This window comes from Neodiprion lecontei, chromosome 4 (assembly GCF_021901455.1).
Source record: "Neodiprion lecontei isolate iyNeoLeco1 chromosome 4, iyNeoLeco1.1, whole genome shotgun sequence".
Classification (NCBI taxonomy): domain Eukaryota; kingdom Metazoa; phylum Arthropoda; class Insecta; order Hymenoptera; family Diprionidae; genus Neodiprion; species Neodiprion lecontei.
In genome coordinates, this window is record NC_060263.1 from 13,576,665 (window position 1) to 13,600,983 (window position 24,319).

At 37.9% G+C, this 24,319-nt stretch overlaps 1 protein-coding gene across 1 annotated transcript in view; it reads left to right on the plus strand.

The window, feature by feature from the left end:
• The first annotated feature begins 2,515 nt into the window (after nt 1–2,515).
• LOC107223750 (maltase 1-like) overlaps nt 2,516–24,319 on the plus strand; it is a 157,900-nt gene continuing 136,096 nt past the window's right edge. The window contains exon 1 of the mRNA XM_046736813.1: nt 2,516–2,721. Within this exon, the coding sequence (XP_046592769.1) occupies nt 2,538–2,721 (184 nt within the window). The 5' untranslated portion in view covers nt 2,516–2,537. The remainder of the gene's footprint in view (nt 2,722–24,319) is intronic.

Genomic DNA, 24,319 nt, shown 5'->3' on the forward strand with positions numbered 1-24,319 from the left:
CTCGTCCTTGTCTTCTCGTCTGTAATTGTGCTGTGTACAGTTTTGTTAAGTGGTCATTTCCGTACCTCAACTTTAATGCAGAACTAAGTTTTTCATAATCAGAGATTTCTTCCTCAGACAACGCCGTTAAAACGTTCAAAGCCGGCGTTCGAAGACAGGAGGCAAGACTGTGGGCCCTCATGGCGGAGTCCCACTGATTATGTTTAGCAATTGTATTAAACTGGCGTTCGTAATCTGCCCATGGAACTTTTCCGTCAAAAATTGGCGGTTTTAAAGGATAAAGAGGCTTCTCATTAATCTGAGAAGCAACCTCAGGAAATCCTGAATTATTTAATTGATTAAAATGAGAATATTGAGGTCGAACTTGAGGCATAGGCTCGGAAAAGCCAACCTCATTATTAACCGTTACTCTACCAATTGGGGATTCAACTACTCCCCTAGTAAAAGGCACAGACCTTAAGTCTCGTACATCCTGGAACTGTCCTGGATGTCGGACCTGTCGAACAGCGGGAACGGGAACAGGAGAAGGAACAGGAGAGGGAAGCGGCGTAACGACTCTGGAACCTCGTGGGGTGACAGCCGGTTCTCCAGCGCCACTCATTTGATGAACAGACTGAAGAGCTGCCACAGTCGTCCGAAGAAGGTCCTGAAGATTGGCTTCCGAACGCTCTCGAGCCTCCGCTTCTCGCCTCCGTTGTTCCTGTTGCTCTTGAAGCAACTGGACAAGTTGTTGTTGTTGTTGTGTAGCAGCTTCTTGTTGATGTCTCATAATCTCCAGCAGGTCGATTTGCGAGACTGAGACCATCGTAGGGACAGGTAAAGAGTCCACTGAAGGTGCAGGAATCGAAGGGACCCGCGGATTCTCCACAACAAAAGGTTCTTCTCCGCTAGTTTCCCGACGACGAGAGCGCGTCAAACGACTGCTACTCATAATTAAAGTTCGCGCACTGAATTGATTCAATTAATAAGAACTCAAGATCCCGCTTCTGACACCAATGTAACGTTTTAGGCGTTACGTTAATAAAATATGGATCCGCGAGTTTACTTATTATCAAATCAAAGGCGTGAACAAAAATATCGTGATAAATGCTTTTAATGCAATATACGTGTTTCTTGTTTAAAGTCTGAAACAAGACTGTTTTTACAATAATATCGGTTGGCGCAGCAACCTTATTCTTTTTAAAGACATAAGAGGTTTATAAACGTCTTTTATCTATGCTGACTACTAGATCATTAAAGAGGGGGCAAAACGGGTGATTTCACCTTTTGTAACAATAATATAAAACGTAATGGAAAAGTTGGTGAAATATATATGCGCTTCGCGCGCCAACCACCATTTTCGATTATTCTTGGTGCAATAAGTGAAATTCTCAACTTTGCACATTTAGGGCTTTCGTTTCTCATGTACACTTTTCGATAGCTTAATTTCACACATGGACATTACCGTCTATGTCGTCATTAGACTGCGTAGGTTTCATGAAGCTGGACCTATGTCTCTGGACCTATGTCTTTGGACCTATGTCTCTGAACCTATTGATTGCCGTTGATCTAGTTCTTTCAAATTATTACTTGAAGTAATGTTCAATCATTATTTATTTAATTATTATGAACTCGAAGTAAATAATTGTCGATCGAAAGCGTATTCTTCTATTTATAAGACAAGCCCATGGAGAAGGACGTATTATAGGTATATGACGATTCCACAATTTCTGTGGAGCACTTTGAGCATTCTCCTTTTCAAGAAAATTTTCATAATTGTAGATTTTCCGAACACTTATTTACTCATTTTGGGTATATCATCGATGAAAAACGTTATGTACAATTCAAAAATGGCCGGGTCAATTTTGATCGAAAAGTGTACGGTTTGACATGAAATGACTCATATAGTCAATTTTGAATACTTATAACCACAGTTTCAAGTATCTATATTGACAAACAATGACTTCATACTTCTAAGGTATAACATATTCTTGTAGGTCCTACACCCTCGCACTTTAAAAATAAAACTATTGATTTGTCTTTCTGGAACCCATAGGCCCCTGCCTTAAATCACTACTTTGTTATCTAGCATGATTGATTTCATCTTCCAAATATTTCTCAAAGAAATATCTTGCACAGACCGAAAGTCTTGACTCTTTACCTTTCATTTGGTTTTTATCGCCACTGCATTAATATATAGATAATTTCTGTTTGAAAGATGGCTGCAACTAAAGGCAGATAATTTTTCAATGCAAAAAGCAAGTTATATGAATAAGAATTTACACGAACTGAGTACATTAATAGCAAAGAAAAATTTGGCAATAATTTTGAAAACAAAAACTGTAGCGGTCACAAATGCTTAATTAATTATGCAAGAACGAAGGGCTTACAAAATTCAGTATTATGTTGAGTTCGTTAGCAATTTGAGTTCAAATTTTAGCCACAGAAACAAACCAATATCTTATCGCAATATTAGCGATAAGACCAATGATATCGTTAACTAGAGCCACTGTATATAGAGAAGTGACCATAATCAGACACCTAGATTACTGGCAAACATGGCAAGCATGCGGACTGCCATGTCATTTCTTAGTGTTGTACTTTGGATAATCTTGGCCTTTACAGTGGAAACAAAGGCCCAAAATTCAACCGAAAGAGAATGGTGGAAAGATACAATCGTTTACCAGATTTGGACGAGGTCCTTTCAGGATAGCGACAGCGATGGAATTGGCGACCTTCAAGGTGCGTAGTGAACGAAATTTTTGTACTTGACCTTCGCACAAGTGAAAGAAATGGAAGGGTGCATTTGGAAGGAATGATATAGCAAAAGGACACACAATAAAACACCGAAATTCGGACACCGCGTATTTCAACTAAGAATCAGTAAAGTTACGAAGCCTGACTTGAAACAGGCCATGACATTCAACGGAGTTAATTATCCGAAAGTTGACTAGCCGAGCTAGTCAAAAAGTGAATCACCCAATTTACAACCAGCCAACAAAGCTGATGAAACAAATATTAATAATCAGATAAAACAATTCTTAATGAATTTGAATTTTGAGATGATAATGAAATATACTTCAGTTGATCCGATTCAGGAACCTTCGATCAGCTTTTAAGGGGTGAAATTTAGATGTGCATATAGTATATACTGAGTTATCCGCTCATTTTTAGGTCGATAGGCCTTATGGATTACAAGAAGCACGCTGATCAAATGTGATACTTCTTCGAATTGAATCTTCGTCCTCGAATTCTTCGCACTTACTATTGTCATTTGTATTATAAACTCCATTTGGCTTCTGCATATGCAAAGACACAAACATATACCACTTCAATTATTTCGCATAGAAAAGTAGACAATTTGAAGTATATCCCAGTTTTTAAAGTAGGATGATGGTGGTGTTTCAATCGAATCGGTAAGTATATTCCGGGGAATTAGAATATATTCAGGAAATTAGAAATCCCCGTAATATTGATACAATTTTTTCGTTCAAGATTACTCCGTCTTCAATCCAGTCTGAAAATTTCAGGAAGTACTCCGAAATATAGATCTTTCCATATGAAAAAATTGAAACACTTAAATTTCTGAAACATTTTTTGTATAACAACCATTACTCATGTTCTCATGTCCATCTATTCCTAAAACTTCAGAATTTAGGCGAAAATATTTGCTTTTTCACACAGCAAAAAATACAATTATATAATTTTTCTTGCCTTCGCACGTACAGAACTCATAATTTAAAATAACATGGTTTCTGGTACTACTTCAAGATCCACCTTAAAACAGATTTTATATGCGGCAAGATCTCACAGTTGCACAAAAAATACATCAGATCATAATTTTTTTCGATACAGGAAGCGCTCAAAACTCGAAGACAAAGGTACAATTTAAAGAAGTAATAATATCGTTAAAATTACTTCTCTCAAATACAAATACTTTTGTACCTTTCTGGGTTACTCACATTTTTAATTTTAATCTATTAAAGTATCCGGTTATTTAAAATTAGCAACTATATTCTGAATACTACTGTACATTCAATAAGTATCGACAGTAGATCTTCCACTTCCCGAGTTCACTTCATTTGAGTCTGCGATTAATCAAGCTAATCTCAGACTTCTGTAAACCCGTATTAACTAAGCAACAGTGACTGATCGGTTGTACTTAATTGCTTGCCTTGCAATGCACGCACCTCGAATAATATATAACCCAGCGACTGAAAAACCATACGATTACAATTCAAAAATAAGCTTTCAATTCTCTTATTTGGATATTCGAGTTCTCCGTAGTGTGGCTCGCATAAACGGATGTTCTTGAATATTCAAGGTCCAAGGTTTGACAAATAGTCCATATAGGTGCACCTTTGTCCTGGAAGCGCGATCGTGCTTGGAATTTTCAATCATCTGAATCCTTTTGAATGGAAACAGTTAAATAGATAAATTTCTGGGTAGATGATATTCATGTGTATAACTTTGAGGTTAACAAATCAATACTGTTGTATCTTACTGACTAAAATGATCACTTTTCTAGTATAAATTCTATTAATTTTATGGTAGAAACTATATAACATTTATCAACCCTAGCATACATATTTTTCAGGACATATTTTCATATTGGGCATCTGTGGGCCCCGCCCAATTTTCGATCATAACTTCAAATGAAATGGTCGCATTTGTATTTGGTTTTTCTTACTTATGATCGCCAATCAGTCACGGAATCTATCTCTGCATTGACACAGTGATAAATTGAAAGAGATACAGGTAATCGTTAAAAAATGTTGCCTCTTTAGAAAAGTGATTCTAGGGTTCCCTTTTGCGGGTTCTCAGATTGAAAGAAATATTTAGGTCCTCTATGATTGCTCGGCAGTCGATTAACCAACTGCGTAATCGTATACTCGAAATTTAAAACATCAATAAAATTTATCATCAAAAACAATAAATGCGTTAACGTTGGTCAGACAGAGTGGAATACATGTCGTCACTTAGATTGATAAACTTTATTTCAATGACACGTGATTCGCTTTAATCAATTAACCTTGAGCATAACATATGTTCTAATTCTATCTTACCCAACCAGATATCTCGTGAGTGACTCAATATTTCCAGCTACGTGATAACCTTTACTACCAAAAAAGAATTCTCCGCAAACGATTGTAAAGTGCCAGGTGAAATATAGCAGTTAAAATAATAGACCAGTCAGTTGAGCGATATTTAGGGTCTCAAATCCAATAATTTTATGGTTATCAAAAAATAGTAGCTTGATTTGTTTTTGCAAGAGAAGAAATAAAATGACCATTTTGTCGGATTGCGGAACTTTCGAAGCGAACGCTGCGAGAAATGCTACAGATAGCGCAAGAATACATACAACCTTTCTCACAGAGCACAAATTTTTTTAACAGAATGTTGATGACGGTACATATTTATCTTCAATAGATAGAAAACAAAAAAACAGAAAATACCTCAGCACCGTTCGGGTTGCACGAAACGTCTAAAGACAATCGCTAGTGTCAAATTCATTTTAACCCGTGCCATCAGGGCCACAGAATGTTTACTAGATTACAAATGTAGCCCAAATCTGGCTGAACTGTAGCAGCGTGTCAGGGACCCGGTCAAAAGTTCATGTTTTAGATACCACGTCGGGCCAGGGGTTAATGAGGCTTGGAAAATTGTACCCCATTCCCGCCACGATTCTTTGCCTGTTGGTAGTCATTCTCTACACAAGCATGTATACTATATTATACATATATCTTTCTATATTATAAAGGTACCTCGCCTCCGTCGCCACAAGCGCCATGTCAGGACGTCAAACTGCTGTTACCCTCAGTTACAGACTTACCGTTGACACTTTGGCGCGATTTTATTATTTTCCGGAATTCAAATAAATAATAGCCAAAGATATTCGTTGGGCGCCAGACTCTTCAGCGTCAATTCTTAGGTAAAGATACGGTATGATACGCTATTAATCATAGAATCCGTTGTATGGCTGGCTAGGCTCAAGTACTCACACGAACTGGTAAAGTGGGTGTGAGTACTTAAATAATTGACTGGATTTCATTTTACAAGTCCACAACAGTTAAAAAATCAAACAATAATAAGGGAAAAGGTGTTCTCGTTATCACAAATACTAGTTGGCACAAGGCTCATATCTCCGCCGCTAGATATAGAAACGAGTGGCGCTAAAGATTGAAGTTGCAGTTCAATGTTTGAAAAAACCGAATATTGTTAATTAGAATATTGCATCATATGCGAGCTCGCAGTGATTGAAAAACTGGAATTGAACCTAGTAAGTAATTATTCTTCATCTTCAAAATATGTTTTTACATTTTCCTAACGTAACGAAATAAAATTCTAGTAATCGAAAATAACTGTAGAACCCGTTCTCTAATTTGCGCAGATTTACGCTCTTTGTCGTTGTCTTCCATGGCGTTCGGGTCAAGATTTTTGTCTGCCTTTTTGTTTGTAGAATTTGGATCACTTTCTGCAAATATTTATTTTCATTTCAGCCCTTATACATATTGTGAAGTAAGTTACACACATTTTTGCGTGTCTTTATTGCTGTCACAGAATGTAAATTCGAAAATTTTTTTGGTGATTTGAAAAATTAACGACGGAGCCAGGAATCGAACCTGGTGTCTAGAGATGCTTTGCCGGAGCCTTACTCCACTAGACCACCTAGACGCCTTGACTACATTGTCCTCAATTTCTCTCATCACCTGTATGTTCAAATTTATTTTTGTTGTCGTGTGCCTTAGGGTGATCCTCATTTAGAATGTCGACGAATTTATTCCGGATCACCCCACCAAATCAACTATAAATAATTCGAAAACAATGCACATTTTTTTCAGATTTTCATAACAACTGTAACCCGTGCCTGTAAGAGGAAAGATTTCCCAATTTAAAATACACGTGCTTCGGACACGTTTTTAGTATATATTTGACTGTAAGAGTAATAATGTTCGAAGAAATCCATGAATGTGAGGTTCTAATGAGCATTATTGCTTCTATCTGAGAAAAAATTCACATCATCATACCAGGTAATACAGACAATTGCATTTCTTATAAATAAACAGAAAAAGTCAAATTTCTAGGGTGTGCAATTCGTCGAGGTTGGTTGGTATGATGATGTGAATTTTTTCTCAGATAGTAGTACTAATACTCACTAAATCTTCACAATTGCAGATTGATTCGAACATCGTCACTCTTACAGTAAATTATATGCTGAAAATGTATCTGAAACAGGTGTATTTTAAATGGTGATATCCATCCATCTACAGGCACGGGTTAGAATTGATATAAAAATCTGAAATAATTGGGAAATTGTTTTTGAATTATTTATAGTCGATTTGGGGGGTGGTCTGAAATAAAATCATCAACAACCTAAGTAAGGATCACCCTAGTGTGCCTTGTATTAGTATATATTATGAAATTCGTCTCATGAAGCACAATTATAGACTTCGTATGTACGTGACATGTTTACAAGTGTATTCCACTACTTTATTGCTGTCTGCCACTATTTTTCCAGTTACCAAAGGGTCTGTCATCTTTAGTATTTAACTCAAAATATCATTCATTGCTGCCACATCAAAAACGAGCGCTTATGATAAGACGTTTTTTAAATAATTTTCTTCAAAAATTAGCATCCGTCCCGCCGCGCTCTCCAGTGCTGGAGGCTAGGCAGGCTTCCGAATCAATTATCAGCGATGTTGAAACAGTATGATAAGATGAAAACTTTTGATTATGAAATGACGTATCTGAAGTGGCCACCAGCTCTTAGAGTAAAGCAGGCTCCCGCGACCCTTGAGCCTGGTAGAGGTCAAGACTTCTTGTACTTTCTTTGAAACTATGTCAAAATAAAGGTCTCCAACAATTCATAGCTTTTAACCTGTTCATCTTTCTATTTTTACTAATTTGACTGGAAAATGAGTAATATGTTTTTCCCTTATTGGTAACAAAAAAAGCTTGTCTCCTTATGTTTAAAATGCACAATTTAATGAAATTGGGAAAGCAATGATTCGCATAATACTGAATAGAACTACTCAAATCAATTCATCTTTAGATTGATCGGCAAGAACCGTCAAGTGTTCGTAATCGGTCGGTGATCAGTCATAATCGGGATCAGAGCCTCACCTCAGTATAGAGAAGGTAATGATGAATTCGAAACGGTAATAGTTAATCACTTAGTCTTCATTAATTAAGAATTTATGTTGATGTGCTGAGATATTATTGTTCAAAAAGTTCAATACAGTTTACTAGCGAATTAATACAAAGTACAAAAGTAAAAATTTGTTTTATCCACTTTTTTTAAACTCGAATGACTGTGCCAAAAAGTGACAAATTGTTGCGATTTTTTTGTTCATACGGTCGCCATTTTTTAAAATTTTGGAAATCGAAAATGTGTTCGACTGAAGTTCTAATTTCATATCTTGACTTCAAAGGAGGTTTGGTTTCTTTTTGTTCAGACCAGCCATTCAGCCGGAAGTTCGTCCACTGCTAAAAAAAGCCATTCATTGAACCAGCTGCCATGAGCGCCATTTTGAGTACTCGCTGATGAAAAAAAAATGTGCATGTATACTTTAATATGTGTACATTCATATAAATAAAAAGTGGTAGTATGAATGCAATAGAATTACAACAAAAACAACAAAAATGAAACAAATCGGGGTTTTTTCGGCCCGTAATCTACCCATCGTCCTGAATTAAAAACGGTAACGTAATTGATTGTTATTATTAACAGTTGATATTACCCCATTATTTTAAACTCAGATTTAATTAGGGAAATGTTGATAGAGAGTCCTTTCAATTGATAGAGTAAATTAAGAAGCTCTGGTTTCGAGAAGGCTCGGGACTATTAGGCCAGTCTAAATTACAATATTCCAACACTAACTCTTGCTCGGAAGGGCCTAGCCGGGTTCACCTCTACGCACCTAGCAGCTTCACAGACAAAAGACACATCTTCTTGGGCATGAGGGTCCAAGAGCCCGCACCTGCAACTTTGTTCTATGAATGCGCGCGTTAATTAGCTAATGAAGTGCAAGATTGACACCTGGTGGTAATCCGTAGATCGAGTCCTACGCCAGAGCGCGGCTTGGATGCTCTGACGGTTCTCAATCTCGCCGATTCTATAATAAAAATTTTGACAAAGACATCGTATTGTGATTTTTACATATGCATTCATACTGTTTAAGGGGACCCGGTGGTCTAGAAATTTTTAAAAATCGATTTTTTTTTTTTCGACATTTCGAAAGTATAGTATCTTAAGAATATACTGTGAAATTTTCATGCGGAAATTCCCAATATTATAGCTTCTACAGCCCATTTCAGGTAGAGAGCGGTCCGCGCGCTCCTAACGGGTTCAGCACTCGGAGCGCGGCAGCTTCCCGACCCTTCTCCGCATTTTACCTTTACATTTGTAACCGAATACAATATAATCCCTTCGGAATACAAACGTTCCGAAGGGATCCTCTATGGTGCCGGAATCGCGGATTAACTGTAAGTATTCAAAATTTGCTCAATTTTTGAAAATATCTGTACCTCAAACTTTAAACTCATTTATCTCGAAACAACTTTTTTCGGCACTGCGGGGGTGAAAATAAAAAAACTATTCAACCGAATGACTTGAAATTTGGATATGTTGTTCACAACATGTATGGCTATCGTCGGAACTAGAATCATAATTTTATTTAAATAATTTCCTATTGTTTACACTAAAAAACTAGTGAAAAAAAACCCGATTTTACGAACTTTTTTTTTCAACGCCCGCCATTTTGTCAATTTTCAATTTTTTCGATTTGTTCTAGTTCCGACCATAACTGCACTCTTTCTGATTAAGAATGTCTTTGAATTTTTTGTTTCTGATGAGTAGAAGTCTCGAAATCACCTCCGCAGTCCGGATCCGATTTTTCGAGAGGGTCATCTTTAGCTGCATTTTTATAATAATAAATATTGTTTTTAAAAGGAAAAAAAAATTTTTTTGTATGATTAATAAACGTAGTAATAAGCTCGAAAAGTTAGAACATCGTTTTTTTTATTTTTATTAGCAAAAAAAAATCGTGAAAATAGGTGTCATTTTCGTGCGCTAGACCACCGGGTCCCCTTAATGAGTATTCTATGTACTTCAATTTTGTGCTTTTAGCATTAGTGATTTGTCCTAACTATTGACGAAGATTCATCTCAACAGAAAAAATGATTTCGTGATTGATTGATCGCAGCATTTCTCAGATTAGTTCTTTGTATTCTACTTGACCATGAATGATGGATAATATTGGGAAATGTTATCGGTCTCTTCGTGACTTTTACTAAAAGGGGTGGGAATGGTTTTAACAAAAATATGAGGATTAAAGTATTCATGTGACAACATGTAGTGTGAGAAACTGAATAAATCGGAATTTTGAAAAAGGTATTTTGGGGCGTAACAATGGCACCAACTGTGCCAAGGTAAGGTATATTATAAGGGGCGTGAACAGAACTTCGTTATAATATATATCCTCCAGGTGGCCTGATGCATTGCAAATCCGCGTTACAATATAAGTATATGACCACAATAATTTAGCGAGTCGCAATGGAATATGGAAAAGGAATCTTTTGTTAAGCGCCTAGCGTGATTAAGAAGCCTCCCGATCGTCAGCTGGCTAATCTTCGGCTTCTTGCTGTACTCAGTAGCTCAGTGCCGAGGAGAAAGGAGGAGTAATTTTAGAGAGAGAGAATTGACACATGATATTGATGCCCAACTCAACGAATAAAACCAATAATTCGTTGTATTCTGAATCAGAAGCGATACAAAAAAAAAGAAACAAAATAATATTAAATTCGCTCTTTGAGATTCAAACACAAGATGCGAAACGAATCTTAGAACTGACCGCGCTAATGGCACTCACAAAAGAAGAAATCTACAGATATGACACAGCGTTTAACTGTTGGAGAAACTGTTGAAAATGTAGTTATACGGGTATAAAAAAAGATTATGCTAGATTACATTACGTTTAGCAGTATCCAGGATACAGACATATTTATATTTTGTACTGTTAACAGAATCGATACAAACACAAATCAAACATTTAAGGTAAACATAAAATCAAATATTTTCATCTTCTATTCATAAACAAGGAACATACTGCAACGTACCGGTTACTCGACATACTCGTACAGGTAATCAAGTACACGCATGTTCGATCAAAATGAGCAGGACAACCTCTACACACCACGAGGCAACAACACGGGGATTATAAACTGGGTATATAAGGACCACGAGCAGAGCAGCTCTTGAGAAAGGCCGCAAACGTTACAATACGCGACCCTAAATTGCCTCCCACGGACTAGCCAGCGTGATACCTCGTTAAAATCCAACTGAGAATTTCTTTTCCGGAAGCTCGTCCGACGCATAGTTTTTGAATTACTAGGGGCTTCGCCCCTGCGCGCTTCGCGCGCCAACCCCATCTCGGCGCTACGCGCCTCGGGCACTCGGCGCTGCGCGCCTCACTATTTCCTTACGCATTGTCTAGTAGACAGGCGAATTCCTTCATGTTGATTTAATGACAGGTCTGCACTTGCTGTCCACTTCAATTTCTTCTGTGCTTACTTTTCTTTTTTCCATCAATCTAAGCTTCCATTCGTTGGTTGAAAATTGGTGTTCCTTCTCTATTGATATCGATCTATCTCCTTGACTTGCTGAATTATTTTTGCTACCGCTCTACCGGTTATTCTCCAAAATCACCTTCTTTATATTATTTTTTTCTCTATATTTGCGTTGCTGTTCATTCCGCAAAACACCTCTTTCTCTTGTGGTCAACATCGATCCTGCTCGTCCTCTTACCTGGTTATACGAATATTTGATGGATATTATTCTATGGCTTATTTGGTTCTTCGCACTTACAATTTTATTTTCCTCTTTCTTTTGTGATACTTCCGACCATCAACCATCTTCATCGCCTTGTCTGCTGCTTGAAACTCCTCCTTTTTCCATTGTCATCGTAAATCCTGGCTGTCCTATTGACTGTTTGGTGATATATTCAGATTTACTGTTATTTGATTGTTACTTTTCATACTTATTACTCACTATCTGAATTTTATTTTGGTTCTGCAAGACATCAATTGTGTTTCATTTTGTGATCCGATCCGGTGTGGATGAATTTGTTCTTCGCGATACACGATTGAACATATCTTAAAAATGTCCGCAGCTGCAGCTAATTCTGCTTCTCCCCCGTACATTCCATTTTTATTCATATGTGATTTGTAATCACCAGGTGACCTAATCACAGCACCGTTTGACTCATTACCTGTAATAAAACCCGCAAATGTAGACCAATTATCCACCATATTTGAAACGATACTCAGTCTCACCTCTGCATGTCGATCTTGAGTGCCGTATACACAATACGCCAACGCGCGAAAAAGACAATTCCCGTCGGGAATCATCTTGATAATTTTCGTTTGCATCTTCATTTTTTGCGCGTCAGAAACAGATACCTATGAAGATATTTGTCATAAACAGCCGATGACAGCTGTCAAAGGGTTTCCTAGATGCTTTTTGTTTTGTTTTCGGGATCTCACCCCACCGCCAACTTCATGCGTATACTATTGTTATTATAATATTTTTTTTACTATTGTTATTATAATCTTTTTCTACGTTCATTTGTTTGAAACTTTTTTATTAGATAGAGAGATAAGCGATAGCGCTAGGCCAATCAGAGTGCGTCATTTCATCTGGATTTGCCGCCACGGAAATTGCTGTTTTGTTCGTCTGGGTGAATTATTATTATTCGTTTACGAATTGAATATCGGCACCTCACCTCTCTCCCTGCTGTACCCCATCTTGGGCGCTAACCTCGGTATTGTTGCCGCGGCACACGCTGCCGGCCGCGCACCCACGGACGCACATTCGTGTGTGTAAACAGAAGCGCATGCTCAGCTTGATGATGCTACGAAACACACATCTACGAATAAAAATCAAAGTAAATCACAAAATAAATCGGAAAATGTAACATTCCATGTTATAAAATACTCCGAATTATCGTACCGTGATAACGAAGGCACGTGAATATCACTGTCGTGACAAATTGACGCGCTCGGCACATCTTCCACAATTACTCACCCATTAAAGCTGGCTCAAAATCGTCAAAATAATGCTCTCTGTTTATTTTTAGGGTACTTGCAAGAAAAATTTTTCACTAGTTGTAAATTAATCCACACATCCAATTTTTAGTAATGCGGATCCAGAGTAGCAACACATGTTGAAATTATCGAGATCATTGTTGTACAATTTGGTCGGTTTAACAGGTTAAATTAGTAGACCTGGTTAATGAGCTCTCGGTTCAACCCGTTATCTGACTGAGCCGGTTGATTTGGTAAACCGATTTGGCTGGTTAATGTGGTTAGGCGATTTGGCCGGTTAAACTGGTAAAAAATTATAGCTCGCTCGATCAGTTGATGCTCGATAAATTTTACCATCCAAATCCAATGAATCAGCCGTAAATAATCGTTGACCGACCACTCCGGTGATAACTCATTATCGGAAATTGCTAATTTATTGATATACTTGTATCAAAACCGGGATATTCTGGCAAAAATTACGAATAAAGGCGAATACTTCAACCAAAGACATAACTTTATTGGAACGTTTCTTAGTTATTTTTACCTCTTATACATTCAAAACTCTACATTGATTATTATTTCATTGTTCTTAGAATTATAATTTACTTAAACGAACCTTCGGAAGCGAATTTAGAATTCGGAATTCGGAATTCTGACCTAACTGCAATCAGGCATGCGTTACACGTACGGTACATCCCTCACAATCAACGACATGTGTGAACAACTCCAGATCTTGAAGCAGTCTCAGCGTAGAAAGAAGATTCCTTCAACAGTGAGATAATACAATAATGACAACAGACAAGCTGTATAGTCGAAGCTTCTTCATAGGCGAAGTTGCCTCGTAGTTTTGAATTGAACCTTTTTTATTAGTGTAAAGGATAGAGGTTGAGGTTTTCTTGAATAAAAAACTCTCGCGTTTGAGCCATCGAATTATGAATGTTTATTGGCTCTTGTGGGAAAAGCCTTGCGGCATAAAAACCCACGATGTATGAACGTGTATTTGTAAACGTATAAAAGCATGTGTCGACTGTGTATATGAATGTGTATATGCCGGTTACAACCCGTTTGGCTCATGCCACCGCGATCTCGAGTGCGTTTCGTATTGCGATTTTTGTTTTATTCGATTCAATCGAATTTCGTATGATTTGCATTTGCCTTACTCCGAGGAGCGAACGTATATAAGAGTATGATTGGTGTTGGTAGTACACCAAGAGCGCTCGGGCTCGTTGTATGATGGAAGGGTGCAAGACCCTTGGTATGCGTGTATGGGCACTCGGTCCAGTGTAGAATGAGAGACACTCGGGCCGTACTCATCTACCTTACTCCGTAGAGCGAACGTATACGAGAGTATATTTGGGCCTCTCGTCTTTTGGTCGTGGTACGAGAGAACGCACGGCGTCACTCACGATCGTCACTAGACGGACGACTGAACTTGACTGTTTTTAAAAAATGCGTGATGCGCGCTCGCCTCCTCATCTACGCGAGATTTGGCATCCCTGCGGAGACGAATCGTTCGAACGCGGCTCGCACGGAGATCGCAATGACACGGGCGCAAAACGACGCTCAGGCACTGAACACAAGCAAATATTCAACAACTTCAGGCCGCTTGATCGTATTCGAAATAACTCCTTTCACCTTTGTGCAAGAATTATCCTACCTATTAGTGACTACGCGTAGACTTATACCGAGGGAGAAGTAATTTGTCGGATTGACGTGTCAATAGTCCATGAATTGATAAATAGTTCACTTGCATTAATGAGAATTACTTGAATCCATGAGAATGACTTGAATTCATGGGAATTACTTAAACTAACAGAGAATCACCTGAATTAATGAGAATTAACGGAATTAACGGAGACATAATAGTCGATTTCTGGAACTGTTTAGGTCGTTTGACCAGAGTTCTTCTCTAACTTCTATCGGGATGAGATGAGTGAGTGAGAGGGTGAATAAATAAATAACACGATTTCGCGGGAAAGACAAGACGCTTGCTTCGGCATAAAAACCCTCATGGTGCAGAGGGAAAAGTCGAAGCAAGAGAAATGTTTATTAACTGCAAATCAGATTATCATAATACGGGAAAATACAGTCGCTGGTGCGTTCCTTGTGAACGAGATTGAATAATCTTTCGATGATCTTAAGTCAACTTATGAAACCTCCATGGGAAAACCGCGAACCGCAACCTCCAACGCTAACGTGAAAGCGGGTAAGGGGAAGCGTCAGGGTGGCCCAATGCCATGAAACCTCCATGAGAAAACCGTGAACGGCAACTTCCAACGCTAACGTGGAAGCGGGCAAGGGGGAGCGTCAGGGTGGCCCAATGCCATGAAACCTTCATAAGAAAACCGTGAACCGCAACTTTCATCGCTAACGTGGAAGCGGGTAAGGGGGAGCGTCAGGGTGGCCCAATGCCGTGCAAACAGCGGTCCCGACGTCTCGGAAAACCAACGCTGAAGTGCTCGGGCGACAATGTATGTCGCCGCGATGACGCTCGCCCCGGAGACGGGCACCCCCGGTCCAACCGAAGGGTGAACCGCGTCTCCCCAGACTAACTTCGACGCATAAATCTTAAAACTACGCGAAACAGAATAATCGACGCGCGCAGGTAAAGGAAAACCTAACACGTCCTACCTATTCAAGCGGTCGAGCCTAACTGACTTGCGCTGCGCCCTCACCGGCCAAGCGAACGTACGTAGCTGGAATCACTATAACGCTGAACTAATTTTAATGTGAAATAAGAAAGTAAATCTGTTGTTGTGACTCTTTATTCACCTTATACGTGGTAAATAGGTACAACATACGAATATAACGAAACTAAAATATTTACTGTGATGACTTCACAAACTAACGTAATAATAATAAAGTTGCGCGAACAGGAACTGATCGGGATTAACAGAGAATTGAATTCAACTAATTTCAATTTGTGCCGGAATGATCTTTTCAGCGTGCAATAATTGTGCCCGTTTATTCACGACCTCTTTTTTCAAAATTTTCGGAGACGCGAAAAATCTCGGTTCTCCCCAAGTCTCTATCATAGTATTCATAGTAGTCATAGTAACCACAATAATAAGAATATTAATAGTTACTGCATATCGTAGTACGGAATGTATCGCAATAATAGTGATATTATGGGAAACCTAAAATAAACTCGAGCTAGCATGAGGGATAAGAAAAAATTGGGTTGACGAGACCAAAAATAGTCCGAAATGAAGGAATTAAGTTAAAATGAATTTATTAATTTGGTTTGACAGTAAATTCGGAAAAAAATTGACGAAATTTTTAGGTATTGACGTGAATTGGGGTAAGTTATCGAAAATTCTTGGGGAAAATACTAATTCAATCGGATTGAATGAATTAATTTGAAGTAACAGAGGAAACAAAAAGAAATCAATTGAAGTTATTCAGATATTCACTTGAATTAAAGTCAATTCGATAATTGATGGGCAAAGTTGAAAATTATTAAATTAAAAGAATCAAGTTGAATGAAGTTAAATTTAGTTGAATTAATCTAAATTAACAGAATTATGTTGAATCAAATGAATTATTCTAATTTATTTCAACCTGCGGAATTACTGTGGCACTCAAATGTTGAGTTATTCCCTCCTCGACTAATACCTTGCCTGAGCTTATTCGTGGATTCTTGTCTATCGATAGAAGATCTTATGAAATCACCGTATCGATCCAAACAACAAATCAGCTTAACTTCGGGTGACGATTGATTTCTTATTTAGATGCAATGATTAAGTATGCGAGGATTCGTCGTTACGTACGTATGGCAGGTATTCCGTATACCCACCGAATTACAGACTCTACGAGCCTGACCATTTTACATTTCATCAGTCGAATTTTTGTGACAGTCGTCACATGAGAGAAAGGCAAATTTTCATTCATAGAATTTATTTATTTTCCGTTTCTGTCTCACGGTGGTTTTAGCAAATCTAAATAATTTCATCGTAATCGTTTGTCCAGTACTTGATTAGCCGAAGCTCCGGGGTATAAATAATGCTATAAAATAAGGCATCGAACTCGTTGGAGCACTCCGCATCAGTCGAGTAGTCTAGTCGGAACGTACATGACTTCATTCGACAAGGACCTAAGGTTCGACAATTTTTTGACAGGTTAATTAGAGATGCCAAGTTACCACATCTGTAAGTTTGGCTTGAAAAATGATAGCAGATATGCCTACAATTTTTTCTAGATATTTGAAAATTCCGTAAATTAGCATCGTTTTTTTTTATGTTCATTTTAGCGAAAAACGGTTCCCACAAAAGTAGTCCATCGTATTGCCCTCAAATTAGACTTATATAAAAATCACGAATCATTGTTAGTTTATTTGTGAATTGCGGCTAGGCACAGACATCGAGCGTGTGTAGGGGAGGGTGGGGCAAGACAGCCCCCCTGGGGCAAGAAGGCCCCCTCCAAAAATTTGGTCACAAAAAATTTTTTTTTTTTCTCAAATTATCGGGATTTTGATATATTAGCTCATTTTTAACCCTACGCGAGATACCTCGGGCAAAATGGACCAGCCAAAAATTCTGAAAAATAGATTTTTTAAATATTTTTATCGTCAAATTATGAAGAATTCAATGTACTTATTCATTGTTCGCGCAACTTTATTATTATTACGTTAGTTTGTAAACTCATAACAGTAAATACTTTAGTTTCGTTATATTCGTATGTTGTACCTATTTACCACGTATAAGGTCACAACAACAGATTTACTTTCTTGTTTCACATTACAATTAGTTCAACGTTATAGTGATTCAAGTTACGTACGTTAGCTTGGCCGGTGAGGGCGCAGCGCAAATCAGTTAGTCTCGAGCGCTCATAGGTAGGACGTGTTGGGTTTTCCTTCACCCGCGCGCGTCGATTATTGTGTTCCGCGTAGTTTTAGGATTTATGCGTTGAAGTTAGTCTGGGGAGACGCGGTTCACCCTTCGGTTGGACCGGAGGTGCCCGTCTCCGGGGCGAGCGTCATCGCGGCGACATACATTGTCGCCCGAGCACTTCAGCGTTGGTTTTCCGAGACGTCGGGACCGCTGTTTGCACGGCATTGGGCTGTTATGAGCTGGGTCGGCTGAAGACCAAACCACTCGATACGTATAACGCTTAGTTGAGACTAAATTTTCCGGATATATTATTTGAATTTGTTGACACCGTTCCCCCCTTAATTAAACTGGCTTTGATGTAAAAATGGTCACTTACCTTTGTTGTTAGCAGTTGATTTTCGGGCTCTGTGGGGCGGCTCTGCGTGCTCGGCGAGGAGGTATACGGTATTAAATGACTGGTTTACACTCGATATGGGTTTAATTACAATTATACGTTTATTCGATAAAAATGAGGTTAGTTATGTACTATGGTAGAAAGGAAGTTTGTGTTTGAGTAAAATAACGCGGAGTTCGCTCAGCGCTTGACGTGATTGGATTTTGTAATAAAAAACTGAGAGAAAGATTTCTTCCTAAAAGCTGACTGACTACTTGATCGACTACTGTTTGACTACTCATTGACTACTCTCTTTTAAAAGATTCGGGTGGTCTTGTCTGAACTACTTCCTGATTGGTTACCAGTATCCTTAAGGGATGCTGGACCAATCAGGAGGGCCTGATAAAATTTTGAGTTTTTCTATTCGTCAAGACTACCCCCGCCCATCGGGTACGGTGTAGCATGAGAATTTATCATTAACTATCCCGCCTTTACCACACGTGCGGGTAGGAATTTCCGTTTTATGTTTGTATATAATAAAGATATCCTTATTTTAATGTTCGGGCCAATATTGCCCAAACAGACACTTGAGATAGACCCATACGGATCTATCCGTTGCACGTGTTCATTTCCAGAAGTTATAAAAAGGTGATAAAGAGAGCCGTATGCATGCAATGCATACGGAGACGCAAAAATAAAAGTAAAAGATAAAAATATAAAATATAAATGTATTAAATTAAGAGGTAATAAAAAAGATAAAACTAGTGGGTAGGGGCAGAGGAGATCGAGGATGTAACAGGGCCACCCTGACGCTCCCCCTTACCCGCTTCCACGTTAGCGATGAAAGTTGCGGTTCACGGTTTTCTTATGAAGGTTTCATGGCATTGGGCCACCCTGACGCTCCCCCTTGCCCGCTTCCACGTTAGCGTTGGAAGTTGCCGTTCACGGTTTTCTCATGGAGGTTTCACGGCATTGGGCCACCCTGACGCTCCCCCTTACCCGCTTCCACGTTAGCGATGAAAGTTGCGGTTCACGGTTTTCTTATGAAGGTTTCATGGCATTGGGCCACCCTGACGCTCCCCCTTGCCCGCTTCCACGTTAGCGTTGGAAGTTGCCGTTCACGGTTTTCTCATGGAGGTTTCATGGCATTGGGCCACCCTGACGCTCCCCCTTACCCGCTTTCACGTTAGCGTTGGAGGTTGCGGTTCGCGGTTTTCCCATGGAGGTTTCATAAGTTGACTTAAGATCATCGAAAGATTATTCAATCTCGTTCACAAGGAACGCACCAGCGACTGTATTATCCCGTATTATGATAATCTGATTTGCAGTTAATAAACATTTGTCTTGCTTCGGATTTTCCCTCTGCACCGTGAGGGTTTTTATGCCGAAGCAAGCGTCTTGTCTTTCCCGCGAAATCGTGTTATTTATTTATTCACCCTCTCACTCACTCATCCCATCCCGATCGAAGTTGGAGAAGAACTCTGGTCAAACGACCTGAACATTCATTTTCAGGCTGATTGTCTACTAAGTTGACTCTACTTGTAGGGTAAGATGAGCCACTAGGAGCATTTGAAAATGATAATTTTTTTTAATCAAATAATTTTTTTAATTGAAGTAAAGTTTCTTTTTCAGAGTTTCATCAAAATGTCCATGCATTTGTTCGAAATAGGTCAAAAGTAAACTGATTCGATGGTTGAAAGCCACATCGAGTAATAACCGGCTTAGGGGCGCCGTCTTGCCCCAACCTCCCCTAATCTACTTTTACAATAAATTATCGATAATACACTTTGATTCTAGTGAATATCTGAATAATTTGAATGAATTCCTTTTTGTTTCTTCTCTTAGTTCAAATTAATTCATTCAATCCGATTGAATTAGTTTTTTCCCAAGAATTTTCGATAACTTACTCCAATTCACTTTAAAACCTAAGAAATTTCGTCAATTTTCTTTCGAATTTTCTGTAAAACCAAATTAATTAATTCAATTCAACTTAATTCTTTTATTTCGGAATATTTTTGGTCTCGTCAACCTAATTTTTTCTCATCCCTCATGCTAGTTCGAGTTTATTTTGAATTTCCCATAATATCACTATTATCGCGATACATTCCGTACTACAATATGCAGTAACTATTAATATTCTTATCATTGTGGTTACTATGATTAGTATGAATACTATGATAGTCTTGGGAGAACCCGGGATTTTTCGCGTCTCTGAAAATTTCGAAAAAAGAGGTCGTGAATACACGGGCACAATTATTGCACGCTGAAAAAATCATTCCGGCACAAATTGAAATTAGTTGAATTCAATTCTCTGTTAATCCCGATCAGTTCCAGAAATCGATTATTAAGTCTCCATTAATTCCGTTAATTCTAAAGACTGATAGCCTTATGGGACTTTGCGTTATGAAAAATTGACGAAATAAATTCGTCGTCAAGCGGCGCCCTCTGTATTCTCTCCTGCACGCGCAACCCAATCCGGCAAGCGGTCGGAGTCGTAGAGGCAACAAGAACTGATGTTACCACCGCTCATCGCGTGTTCCCAGACTATGCGGAGTCGAATATTATTATGGATATGGAGTGACGAACGGGAACAGACTGAAATTTTTATATAGAAGAAAGAAGTCCGTATACTTTTCAACTATGTAAATGTATTTGACAATGAGCCAAATTCAGCAATACTAATGCAACTCCATCTCATAGTCAAAAATAATGTCATCTGAATAGATGCACAATAAACATACACCTGAACCAATGTAAATATGGTTAGAAACCGTTTCTTGATGCAAACGATAGGAGAAATCGTCGCAGAAGTTAATCAAACGATAAAGATATATAGTTGTTCCTGCATGTTCTAACTTATGTAATTTGGGTACATATGTTTAATACATATTTCTTTTACAAATCGGACCGATTTCAGTAAAAATTTACCGACACATTTTTGATGTAGTTGATTTCTTTTTACGGGTTCTATATCAATAAAAAACGATATACGTATCTGAGGATTTTTTTTTCCACATATTTTGGAAAACATAAGGGGTCGAAAATTTGAGAATTTGGTAATTGAATCAGAAAAAATGGTTCTACGTCAAATTTCCTATCAGAGATCTATAATTCTTTCTCTCTCTCTCTTTTATTTTTTTTCTCTCTACTGTTTTTTTTTTCACTTTGTACTCCGAAAACTTGGTTCATAGAGAACTCAAAAACATTCTCTCCAAGTATGAGCTCTTAATTTTAATAGGAAGGTCCTCCGCCTCGCAGTTTTCTATTTTTTTCTTATGGTAAGGAAGAAAAATACATCGGTATTGGCCCACCCTAATATATATTAATAATAATACTATTATTATTATTATCGATACTTTTTGTAATAAGAAACTGACTGGTAATTTGCGGACACCTCGTAAACTTTGACGATATCTTTTAGTCAGAATAATAGAAAACACTCGTCTTTTCATGATGTTATTGATGACAAGATAGTTATTTTTTCACCAAGAAATATTGTCAAAATGTACGCAGTGTTCACAAATTACCAATCGGCGCGAGAATTTACGTTACAAGAAGTTTCTCAATATATTAATAATGATATAACCAGCAATTCCGTCGTTAAGGACGAAAGTTGGAAGTTCACTGACCGTTTTAGTGTAGAGAAGGTTAAATTTATAAATTATTATGAATAAACGTTAAGCGAAATCATTTATTGACCAATTCGGTAGACATTTAATTACTAGTTACATGTTGAAAATCCGAGAGACAGAAGTTACACTATCATTCCAATAATTGGTACATGCAATCCAAATGTACATAGACAAAAAGTTACATTGATAAATACTATAAATAGTATCCAAATAAGGTTGCACGAATGAAAAGTAAATTAATAATAATTGAACGTAATTCAATGCTTGTCGATCCCTCGTTCCAATCATGAAACTTTTTTGAGAAGTGATGTTAACTAATCACAATTTTAAATTGAATACAAAAAACTAACGACTGATATCACTTAAAGATGGATTTTGCGGATTTTTTTGTAATAAAATCTTGATCGATTATATACGGATGGTTTCATGTTGAACAGTATATCGCTGGAATGAATTCGTTGTAACGGGTTTTGCTTCTCCTTGAGCCTATAGCGTCGATGTATGCCTGACAATGAGTCCGGTGACGCGAGTTTCTCGATCATGGATGTGTGTGTGCCATTCCTGCGGGTGGCTGACAATTGAATGTCGTCCCAGATAAAAAAGGTAGGCAAACCGGCCTCAGTGCCGGATCGTTCATTCCTAGTCACGTTGTTTTATAATTTTACTTTCGTATACCTGTTGGTTATTGTGTTTTATAATTTTACTTTCGTATACCTGTTGGTTACTGTGTTTTATAATTTTATTTTCGTATACCTGTTGGTTACTGTGTTTATGATTTTATCTCTATATGCCTGTTGGCTGAGGTGTTATAATTTTATCTACGTAGACCTGTCGGTCCCTGTGTTTTATTCTTCTATCTTTATATACCTGTCGGTTACTACAGTTTTTATTATTTTATCGTTATATACCTGTTGGTTACTTTATTTTATTTTTTATAATTTTATTTTTATATACCTTTTGGTTCCTGTCTGTCTCCAATTTCATTTTTATATACCTGTAGATTACTGTCGTTATAAAATTAGTGAATCCTGTTTCTGTTTATATACAATCAGACCGCTTGCCAATGCACATTCGTTAAAGAAATATCATAGTGTATTTATGAATCTTATTTATTTGAACGTTTCTCCTTTTGTTATCCCGTACTTGATTACTCCGTGTTCATTCGTTTAATCGTGTGTTTAAGCAAGTAAATACCAAAAAGAAACAAAAAGTATTAAAAAAGCATTACAGCGTCAAAGGTCGATGCAAGCAGTTTGCACACGTGCAGGTTTTGAAGCACGATATCTGTGTCAAAAACACATAGAGAGCAGGTCGTAAGACCCTTCGGAAATTTCAAGAATGTTCTGCTTCCAAAAATCCATTGGTCTTTTCTGAGACAAGATTCTGACGTTAACATATCACCAACAATACGTTGAAAATCGTATTTTTCTATTTTTGTATTATTTTGCAGACCTTTGCCGTAATTGGAGAATGATATGGAAAACCCTCCGTCGCAAAAATCATATCCTTTCTTTAGAAGTCACTCATTGTTAAACTAATGTGGTTCGAAATTATGAGGAACTTCGAAACTTGCTTCGAAAAACCAAGTCCCGAGAAGATTGAAAATGAAAGGGTATGAACTTGGGATCGAATAAAGCTTTCAAACGAAGCTAAATATTTGAAAGAATGAAATAAAAATTAGCATAATTTAATTCATTCAGATTTTAGTAAAAAGTACTGTACCTGCAAAATACTTATCTCCTTCGGAGAAAATGTTCATATTGAATAAAGGAAGAGTGCTCCCGTAAAAGATTGGCGAAAATCGATTAAGAAATAAGGTATTAGGCCCCCGTACAAAAGTAATCGAATATGGCTGGTATATACCGTAAAACTGTTACTTTGTGTACACTCGGCAGCTCTCCCCGATCCGATACACGCGATCAAAGCTCAAGATGCGCCGTACAGAGAAGTGGGTAGGTGTAGGATTCCGGTCTGCGCCCCAATTGCAGAGAAACGCATAATACCCATCGCTCACAAACAGTCTGGCTGCTGCCGTGTAGCATTTTACCATTTTCGCCTAGGAGACCACAGGCCCAGACGTGAGCCGCTATCTCACCCCACTCTGTGCTTCCTATGTAAAAATGATTCTTATCCCATCAAATTTATAAATTTATAAAGAAAAGAATAAATTAATGACTCGATTTGTGTTTCAGGGGTATAGTCCAGTCATTATATACATTTGGAAATGAAAATGAACCGAGAAAGCCAAATTTTGGATATTACGTGGGGGGTGGCTAGAAAAGCTTAAGTTAAAATTGTCGACCAAAATAACCTTGTGCGTTTTCCGCCATCTTGAAAAAAGGGTTCAATTTTGTTTTTTCATAATAACTCGGTTCCCCGTTGAGATACGAAATTTTTTATGTAACACTTTTTTGTTGCTCTTT